This window comes from Eptesicus fuscus, chromosome 13, assembly GCF_027574615.1.
Source record: "Eptesicus fuscus isolate TK198812 chromosome 13, DD_ASM_mEF_20220401, whole genome shotgun sequence".
Classification (NCBI taxonomy): domain Eukaryota; kingdom Metazoa; phylum Chordata; class Mammalia; order Chiroptera; family Vespertilionidae; genus Eptesicus; species Eptesicus fuscus.
In genome coordinates, this window is record NC_072485.1 from 67338061 (window position 1) to 67347941 (window position 9881).

A 9881-nucleotide genomic window follows, 5' to 3' on the forward strand; every position below is an offset into this window, starting at 1 on the left:
CCCCTTGAAACACCTCCTTTGTTTCCTGGCCTCCAAGCCTCTTGTTTTTCCACATGTCCCATTAGCTGTTTTTTTTAATATATTCTTAATTGATTTCAGAGAGGAAGGGAGAGGGAAGAAAGATAGAAACATCAATGATTAGAAACATTGATTGGCCTCTCCTGCATGCCTCCCCTGGGGATCGCTACAACCCCGGGCAGGTGCCTTGACTGAGCATCGAACTGTGATCTCCTGGTTCACTGGTCAACACTCAACCACTGAGCCACACCTGGTCGGGCCCCATTAGCTCTTTTGGTCCATTTCCTCTGGCTGAAAATGAACCTTGAGCAGGATCTTGGTCCCATATACTTTGAAAGCTCCCGAATGGCCTTTCAAAGTAGTAGCTCCTCAGAACTCAGCAGCTCTCACTTGCCCTTTGACAAAAGCCCTACACCCTCCTGTCCCTGGTCCCCTCCCCTGAGGAACATGCCTAATTGGGCTACAGACTGGGCCTAGGCCTTTCTGGGAGTTAGGCTCCTAACCAGCTCTGATCCCTCCCCTGTGGTCCCACCACTCCAGGCCCGCCTTCCTGCTACCATGCCCTGGGATGCACCTATCATTGACTTCCCACGCCTGCCTGAGCCCCCGCATGGCCTCTGAAGGACTGGTTCTGTCCCCTGCCCAGCTCAGCTGCTCCCGTTCCTGCATTCCCTGTTCCCTCTTCCGACCAGCTGGAACATTCACCTGGCCGCAACACCCTAGTAAACCTGCACGCACCACTTGAGGCTCAACATGGGGAGCCCCAGCGCTGCCAAGGGGAGGAGATGCTTGCTGGAGCCTGGGTTCCTTGACAGATCAGGCGCCGGTCCACCAGGTCCCGGTGTGTCAGTCCGGAGCAGCGAGTCCCTTTTTGCTGAAAGGAATGATTCAGAGCCAGGCTGGGTACAGCAATTGGGGCTTCACAGCCCCTGAGCACACTCAGTGATGCTGTGCAGACATGCTGCTCTGCTAACTACTGGAGGCTGTCCTGCTTGGCTTGGATAGAGAGCAGTGTGGGGAAGCAGCGCCCCCCGGTGCCTGGTCCTGTCCTTACACTCAGCACATTCAGACGGTTTTCTTTTTCTTTTCTTTTTCTTTTTTTTTTTTTAAGAGAAAGGGAGGGACCCCGTTTATTAACACTAGTGGACTCCGGGAATCCAGACGGTTTTCTTTTTAATGAAAAATAACAATTTCATTGAGGCTAAACCTGGAGACGCCTTTATGGATGGAGCTCCCTTCCTGGATTTAAATTACTCAGGGGCAGGCTGGGAAAAAGCCGCCGGTTCCTAGGTCTATATGAGGCCACCACCCTTGGGGGGGTGTGGGCTACAACACAGGGCCAGGCTTGTTTTATTGGGACAAAAAACTAACCAGCCAAGCCAGGAAACTGAAATGCTATCCCGTTCCGAGAAGCACTGAAGGGTAACCGTTCAGAGACAGCACAGAGCAGAAGGGTGGGAGGCGGGGGCGAGACCGGCAGGCGGCCAGCCAGCGCGGGGCTATGGAGCGGCCAGCCCAGGAAAGCCCTGTTCGACTGGATGGTGACAGGACAGAGGCAGCCAGTTTGTGTATAATATTTATTTGCATCTTATATATAGAACAAGTATTTACAGATACAAATGGAATCAGCAAAACAGCTGTGAAACCATTCAGGCCCTCTTATGGCCACTTCTGAAAATGTCCGAGGTCGAGCAGCAGGCCTGGGCCTGGCTGTGGAGTGGGCCAGCTGAGTACCTGGGCGTCAGCCAAGGGAAATAGCTGGGGATTATGTCTTCAGCATTCTCCCAGAGCACATTCCCGAGTGCTGACTACATGGAGCCCTCACCACCCCCACCTAAAAGGGGCCTGAGCAGGGAGGGCAGCCACGAACCACTCTCTTCCTGCCCCCAGGATATCTGCCTGGCCCCTGTGCTGGCGCAAGCTACCGAGCTGGACCGGGAGGTCTCCCTGGCCAGGGCTGCTGGCTGCACTGCAGGCTGCTGTTTGGCAGCGGGAGGTGGCAAGAGCTGCTGGTGCTGCCACGGAGCATTCACTGGGGGACGGGAGCTGGCCAGGGTCTGAGAAAGCATCTCTCGGCTTCAGGCTGGGAGGGTGGGGCTGTCAGTGCTGAGTGGGGCTGGGGGCTGCAAGAGCACCTGCCTCTCCTTTCTTTGGCTGTAGAGATGGCGAAGGAAGGGCCACGACCATGGATGCAGCAGAGTTCACCCCAGCCTCGGCCCCTAGGCTGCCCAGGGCTGGGTGCATGAGCAGAGGGGTTTACTCTCTCAGCCAGGGACCTGTGAGGCCCAGTGGGAGACAGCTTTGGGGTTCCTTGCAACTAGGGGCTGCTGGAGCTGCCCTTCACTCCCCTTGGGGTCGTGGGGAGAGGCCTCTGCTTGGGACCAACGCTGGCTTCCTCACCGCTCTCTCTGGGAGGTGCAAGATGACAGGGTGGCAAGGAGAGAGGACCACAGGGTGGCTGGGGCAGGCGCGGGCATTGGGCCCTGGGCATGAGGGATCACAGTGTCGGTCTCACACACCTCTGTCCACACACACACACACACACACACACACACACACACACACACACACGTGCGCGTGCATCATCCTCCTGTCTGGTTGGAGGCTCACTGGCTCTCAGACACTCGCCCTCCCTGCCTTCACACACGGTCACAGAGTAAATCCGAGTCTCTTATTGTGGAGGGAGCGGGCGTCAGGGACGGTTACTCCACCAACAATGAGAACAGCACCATCACCACGATCCCCGTGCAGAGCAGAAGCACTTGCTGCAGGGAGTGCCTGTGGGGAGAGGGGCTGGGGCTCAGGGGTTGGCACGGGGGTGAGGGGCAGGGAAGAGGCCAGAAAAGTCCCTCCTCCTCCAGCCGCTAAGGGCCCCGTGAGTGGCAGTCCCGTGTGTCACTCACCACGGGTCATCTTCCTCCAAGATGTCGGGCAGCACGTTCACCAGGGCGATGTAGAGGAAGCCGCCAGAGGTGAAAGGCAGGATCCAGGCCACAGTCTCCTCTGCGGTGGGAGAAGGCCCGACTGGCTGGGAGCCCACGGGCCCCTCACCCCTCCCGCAGTGGGGACCGAGGGCAGGACTCAGTCTCATTATCGGGGTGGGGCAGGTGTGCCCTTGGCTGGGACCCCTCTGCTGATGGCCACCTGCCACCACCACACACCCCGCCCGTACCTACTCCCTTGGGGGACTGTGTACAGATGGCGAAGCAGGCGCCCAGCAGGCCCCCCAGCGCCGTGGAGAGCTGTAGCTTGGCTGCGCTCCATCGGTCAAAGCCAGCCCGGAGCAGGATGGCAAAGTCGCCCACCTGAGGGAAGGTCCAGAGGATCACTCTGGGCCCCAGTAGGACCAGACCCCCTGAGCACCTCAGGGATGGTCACGCACACGAGCCCCTGCACCCGCCCTGCTGCTGGCCCCAGCCCGCACCCCCTCGCTGGGCCCCAGCCCGCCCCCCCTTGCTGGGCTCCCAGGCCCTCTGGAACTCACCTCATGGGGGATCTCATGCAGGAGAATGGCCATGGTGGTCAGGAGCCCGATCTGCAGGAAGGGGAGTCTGTGGGGGTCTGTGCCGAGGGCCAGGGCACCCCCTGTCCACTCAGTCTACCAGTGTCTGCTCTGCTCTGAGCACCCTGCCTGGCCACTGTTTGGTGACCAGGAACACAGCAGCCAATCAAACAGACAAGGAAGCTGCCCTCATGAAGCTCACAGTCTGGAGGAGGGAGGCCAGGACTGAGTAAACACACGAGCCGCCAGTCACTCACTGACAGCTGCTGGGGGCGAGGAGGACTGGGTGCCATGGGCAGGAGTAATGGGGCCTAATCAGACGAGGGGTCAGCAAAGGCCTGTCTGAGGAAGTACATTTAGCCAAGGCCTAACGGCTGAGGAGCCAGCGCTGAAGGTGGGGGGAAGAGCGTTCAGGCAGATGGAACAGTGTGAGGCGGAGGCCATGAAGGAGGGGAAAGCGTGGTGTTCACAAGTCGGCAGACAGAGGGCAGGGGAAGGTGGGGGAGCATCTGGAAGCAGGCAGGCAGAGGCATGGATCCCCAAAAGGAGTGTCTGCAGCCAGGAGAACAGACCAGTGTCTCGGGACAAAAGAAGGCCGTGTCCAGGAGAGCGACAGGGAGGACGGGGCTCAGATGAGGGTGTTGCTGATGCAGGGAGCAAGAAGTGATGGACTGGAGACCTATTTTGGAGGCAGAGCCAACTGGTCAACACAAGCACCATCATTCCCACTGGAATTGCCTGGGCCCCCACCTGCCCCAACCCCCACTCACCTTCTTGCTCACCAGGAAGCTGGCAGCCACAGCCAGCCCATGCGTGAAGTTGTCTATGGTGTTGGCCAGCAGGTTGAGATAGCCACGGACCTGGGTGAGGGGAGAGAAAGCCAGCTGAACAGGGCAGGCAGGGCTGAGCTGGGCTGGCCACTTGGGTGGGGCGGCTGCAGGAGGAGGGGGCCCTAAGTGGGCCACTCACTTTGATGCTCTGGACCACGGCGCTCAGGCCGGGCTCTGCAGCCGGCTGGGCCACATAGCGGCCTCCACTGAGCACGGCGGCAGCAGCAGCGGGGTCTTTGCGGGGGGCCTAGGGCCGGGAGAAGGAGGGAGAGGTGACATTAGATGCCCTCCCCCCGCCCCCCGCTTGACCAGGGTGGACACAGAAGGGGAGCGAGAGATGGAGAAACAGAGACAGGGAACACCCTTTTCTCTGTCTAGACTTCTCTGCTGCTCGATCCGCCAGGTGCCCTCAAACTCAATAGACTGTCCGCCTCCTGCACCGCCGTCGCTATCAGCCGGAGAACAAGCCATGGCAGGGGCTGATGCTGTCACTCCCCAGATCCCCAAACAAGCTGGCCCAGCCTCCCAGAGGCCCCAAGAAAAGGCCAAGACCCTCTTTTCAGGGTTCAACTCAGAACCTGGGCCTCCAGGCCCTGGAACAACACAGAACAGACTGAGGTACCCAAGTCCTGGGGTTTGGGGCTCACCTGGTTGGTCCCCTCCTGCTCCTTGCTGTCCAGGAACATCTTTTCCAAAGCCAGGAAGGTCAGGAAGCCAGCAATGACCCACAGCCCCAGTTGTTGCTGCTGCTGCAGGCTCTGCCTCTCACCACCTGCAGGGGGCAGCACTGACAGACCAGGCCAAGCCAAGGCCAGAGAAGAGGGGCCGTTGGGAATGGGACCTAGTCCAGGGTAGGGACAGAGGCAGGGGGCCAGGATTGGCTGGTGGGACAGCAGTGCCCCAGGGACTCCCACAGAGGTCAGGGCAAGTTCCCAGCCTGATACCCTTTGCCAGCCATTCTGGCAGAGCAGGCAGGGCCTAGGCCATCCCTGGGCATGGGTACCAGCCCCCCTCCAACCCTCCCCTGCCTGCCCCCAGGTTGTGACCTCACTCACCAAGGCTGGAGCTGCATGTGTAGGCCCAGGCCTCGGGCAGCAGGTGGAGAAACACATTGCCCAAGAGGCCGCCCAGGGCAAAGCTGAGCAGCTGCTTCAGGCGCCGGGCCCCAGCTGCAAGGCAGAGAGGCAGGGCCTGGGGGCTGACCCACCAGGGACCCTGGCCCGGCCTCTGCCCCCCCAGATTACTAGGCTCTTTGTGTTGTCCCAACCAGAACGTCAGCCTCTAAAAGGCTGGACATGGCGCACCGCCCTTCCTGGGCTGGGTGCTCAGCAGGAACACCCCTCAACCTGACGAGGGGCTGTAGAGCTACTGCCTCATGGTTAAGGGCTCAGCTCTCCAACCCAATGGCTGGTGCCCTTGGCAGATTGCTCCCGGGACTCAGTTTCCCCTTCTGTAAACTGGGGACAAGTGTACCTATCTGATAGGCATCCTCTGGGAATTCAGTAACAATACACATAGCGGGTACTCACTACACGGGAACTTTCTTTTCTCAGCCACTGTTACTCGCAGAAAAGTGACAGAGATGTGGGGACTTGTGCCGATTTGCAGCATCCAGAGCTGGAAGTGCCTGAGGGGGGCCATGTCCAAACCCTTGGTTTGAAAGAAACTGAGGCCCAGAGGGCAGAGGCACCTTGGGGGTCGGGTAGCAACTATCCCAGGGGAAGCTGCTGCTTCTAGGCTGTGTGACCTCAGGCTGGTCCAAGAACCTCTCTGTGCCCGTGCCTCCCCATGTGTAAAATGGAGCTAATAATCCAAGTCCTCCCTACCCTGACCTCGCAGGGACGGAGCTGAGGAACAGGCATGACAGCAGGGCTCCACTCACAGCCGTGGCAGCAGCCTTCGGCCCAGGGACAGAATGAACAGGGGAGCACAGCGCCTGGGGCCCTCGTCCAGACTTACTGTCACACTCTGGGGTGGGGGGCACAAGGCACCTGTATTTTGGCACCTCCCCACCTGATCTCGTGGACTTTTCATTACAACATGCCATTGTGGACACAGTCCATGCACACCCTACCAAAGGGTAGCCAAGGAAAGCCTCCACCCGTGCCAGTCCCCCATCTCCCAGACCCCCTCCCCAGAGGCAGGCCTGCGACCAACCTCCCTCATGTTCCTGGGTAAGGCTGACCCCGGGGCTTCGAGTCGGAGAGCTCTTTTGCATGATGAGCAGGGACTGGAGGGCGAGGCAGTGCTTTGCTGGCCACGGCACACCCAGCACGGGGCCCGCACACACGCATCCTTCTCCCTGCACCGGGGTGCCTTACTGATATGAGCTCCTTCAATTGTCACAATAGGGCTATGAGGTAGACACCACTGTTACCCCTTTCTAAGGCTGGGAGCCCGAGGCAGAGGGAAGTGACGTAACTTGCCCAGTGGTACCCAGCTGGTAAGTGGCAGAGCCGAGATTTGAGCCCAGGTGGGCTGACATCCATATTTCTCACCACTATCTATATTGCTTTTAGGTGACTGTTTGCTAGTGGTGATTCTTGCAGAATAAAAGAACGCATAAATGAATGAACAAATGAGCATGGTGAGCCCTGGTCTCCCAGGACCAAGGTGAGAAATTGAATTCTGTCCTCACCCTCCACCTCAGACACACCGGCACCCAGGACGTGAGAGCCAGCTCTCCGGGGGAGGGCAGCATGCTGCCCACGCCGCTGGCTGCCCCAGGGTCACCCACCTTCTGAGCGCAGTGTGGCCCCCATCTCCAGGGGAATGACCAGCAGTGGGAAGACCCCGCTGAGTCCCACCAGGAGGGAGCCCAGGAGGGAGCAGATCCAGGTGTCCAGCCGCTCCCCGCTCAGCAGGGCTCCCCAGGACTCACTGTCCTTGTTATCGAGGCGACAGGCGGCTGCAGCCCCCCGGTTCCGGAGGGCCTGCTGGGAACCCCCAGCCCCTCCCAGGAGCTGCAGGGCCACAGCAGTGAAGAAGAGGAGCCTTTGGCCCGCCATGCCGCAGCCAGAGCAGGGACATCCAGGCATGCCAGGTGCTGAAAAACACAAAGGCCACTGGCATGAGCTGCCACCGTTCGTTGGCTGAACATCTGCGTATGAAATATGGCACCTTCACCCTCCTGCTTGCCTGACCCAGGGCTTCTGTGGCTCCAATTAGTGGGTGCACAGAGCACAGGGCCCTGCTCCTCCACACTCCAAGGACCGCATTTTTTCCTTCTGAGCCGGCTTCCGGCTTCCGACTGTGTCAGCACGTCTGCCCGAGGCTAAACTTTTCCTAATGACAGGGTGAGGCGCTGGCTCGTTCCCCTCAGCCACCGGCAGGGCAGGCCCGGCCCAGCCGGGTGCCTTTGGCTGCCAGGGGAGGTTTTGCTACCAGGATGTGCCCTGGCGAGGACACCCCAGGGACCGAGGCTGGCACTATCTAGCTCAATGGGGCGACATTAGGAGGTGCAGGTTGGGAAACCAAGCAACTGAGCTAGGACAGGACCATTAGAGCGTCTTCCTAGGAAATGAGCCCCATGTCCCCGGGGCACAGAGGCAGACGGGAGGTGGGGCTGAAGAGGAAGGATCCTGCAGTTGGAGCTGCCTCACAGATGCTCAGAGCACTTGGTGCTCTACTCGGGGGCAACTTCCAGCTGCTTGTGGGCAAGTCCCTGGAGCCCCCCGCCCCCCCTCGGAGCCTCAGTCTCCTTGTCTATAGGATGAAGGTAAGTATTGCCTCCCTCACATGGTCGTGCACATACATGAGCTGGATAATGCAGGTAACCGTACCTGGCAGGGAGGAAGCACAGCGCCCTCCTTATGCTGTGGAGGCCGCAGCACTGGGCAGCAGGAATGTCCCCAGCCGGGGTCACAGGACTCAGATGTGAGTCAACCAAGAGAGAGGTTCAGCCTGGAAACTCAGGCATGAAGGGTAAATGCGGTCTGCCCTGCCTCGTGCTGGCTGTGACCTTGACTGGAGAGTCACTGCCTCAGTTTCCTCATCTGCTGTTAGAGGTGGGAGGGAGGGGAAGCAGCAGCGCTGGAAAAGATGCCCGCGTTCAGGACTTCCAGGCCCGAACGGGAGACCCTGATGAAACCCGCGGGGCTCCACTGGGGACCACAGGCAGGCCAGGGCCAGGTCGGGCTTGGAGGCCGAGGCGGGTCACGCAGGGATGAGGGGATCACGCAGAGGTGAGGTTTGGGAAAGGGGAAGGGGGTGCGCAGTCTGAGAGGAGAGGGAAAGAAGAAAGCCAGAGAGTCGAGAGGGAGAGATCAGAGATAGCGGGTGAGACGGACGAGGAGGGGAGAGCAAGGGAGAGATGCGGAGCGACGTGCGGGCGGCAGAGGAGCCCGGGGAAGTTGAACTCCAGGCTCCGGGCGAGAGGCCCAGGTCGGGCCCGGGCCGGGGTCGGGGGTATCGCCGGGTCCATCCCGCCCAGGCGCGGGCCCTGAGGCCGGGCGGTCACTCACCGTGCTGCGGCGGCGGCGGCAGCGCTCCGGGCGGGCCCGGCCATCCAGCTGCGGCGCGGCGCCCCGCCCCGGGCCTGCCCCGCCCGGCCCGGCCCCGCAGCCCGGCCCCCGGCCCGGAGCCGCCCCCAGCGCGCGGCCACGTCACTCGGGACCTGCCCGGAACCCGAGGCGCCGCGCGCCACGGTGTAGTGGGGGTGGTGGCTGTCCGGGAGCGCTTCCGCTTCGCGGCCATGGGGGATCCGGGCGGCCAGTGCACTTCCGCCCGGGCCGGACTAGGGGCGGCGAGGAGGGCCGGGCGGAAGTGGGAGAACCTTGGGTACCGCGCTCAGCAGGCTGGGCAGGGCCAGGGGTGGCTCCGCGGGGACCGCGAGCGGCTGGGCTTGCGGGTCCGGCGCCGCTTCTTCTCTCGGGCTGCAGTCTCCCCCGCAGCCGCACGGGGGCGCGCTCGACTGCCGGACTCGCAGCCTTCGGCCGGCGGCCCGGCTCCCGGGTGGGAGGACGGCTGCAGCGCTCCAGTTCTGAGTCAGCCTGGCCTGGCTCCTCCATGAAACGGGAAAGGGGAAGTGCCTGCCGCAGGGAGGGGCCTAGCCCCGGGAACCTCAGAAGAGGGAATTTTATTCTTACTCATCGAATTATTTTTATGCTTTGGTTTTTCACTGGGAACCTCAGGCCTTTGTCTCCAGAGCTTGTAACCCTTTGGGGTCCAGTACATGGTGGCTTGACACTGCTGCTCTGAACTCCAAACCTGAGGAAAGCAAGGGCTCTGTGCTCCCCTCACCTAGAGGAAGTTGGCCTGACTTCTTAGACGAGGGCAGCAAACAATAGCATTATTATTATAACTGCAATTTACTGAACACCTACTATGTGCCATTCACTCGCATTCTCATGGCATCTTCATTCTATCCCATTGAGGTGGGTACCGTTAGCCCAGGGTGAAACAACGGAACAGATGGCAGAGCCAGGATTCAAACCTCTGGGTGTCCCTGAGCCCAGAGCATGGGACAGCACCTCTCATTTCTAGAGTGTGGGAGTCTGGCTTGGTGTTTCCACTTTGCAGCCTTTTCTGGG

At 60.7% G+C, this 9881-nt stretch overlaps 1 protein-coding gene across 4 annotated transcripts; it reads right to left on the bottom strand.

The window, feature by feature from the left end:
- Positions 1-1576: 1576 nt before the first annotated feature.
- SLC39A13 (solute carrier family 39 member 13) lies at positions 1577-8907 on the bottom strand. 4 transcript variants are annotated; one of them, XM_054725253.1, is made up of 10 exons: positions 8814-8907; positions 7088-7396; positions 5406-5519; positions 4998-5122; positions 4490-4597; positions 4303-4380; positions 3503-3553; positions 3191-3323; positions 2922-3021; positions 1577-2796 (listed from the first exon to the last, which is right to left on the bottom strand). In XM_054725253.1, the coding sequence occupies exons 2-10, from the start codon at positions 7386-7388 to the stop codon at positions 2721-2723; spliced, it is 1086 nt and encodes a 361-aa protein (XP_054581228.1). In that variant the 5' UTR covers positions 7389-7396; positions 8814-8907; the 3' UTR covers positions 1577-2720. The 4 variants fall into 4 exon arrangements, with proteins under 4 accessions (XP_054581228.1, XP_008144951.1, XP_028009253.1 ...); XM_008146729.3 differs by having other exon boundaries at positions 4291-4380; positions 8814-8905; XM_028153453.2 differs by having other exon boundaries at positions 2668-2796; positions 3195-3323; positions 4291-4380.
- Between the last annotated feature and the right edge of the window lie 974 nt (positions 8908-9881).

Coding starts and splice junctions, on each gene's coding strand:
- SLC39A13 (XM_008146729.3), bottom strand. CDS start 7,388: ATGCCTGGATGTCCCTGCTCTGGCTGCGGCATGGCGGGCCAAAGGCTC. Junction 5,520..7,087: donor GGCCACACTGCGCTCAGAAG/GTGGGTGACCCT, acceptor TCTGCCTTGCAG/CTGGGGCCCGGCGCCTGAAG. Junction 3,324..3,502: donor TGCATGAGATCCCCCATGAG/GTGAGTTCCAGA, acceptor ACCTTCCCTCAG/GTGGGCGACTTTGCCATCCT.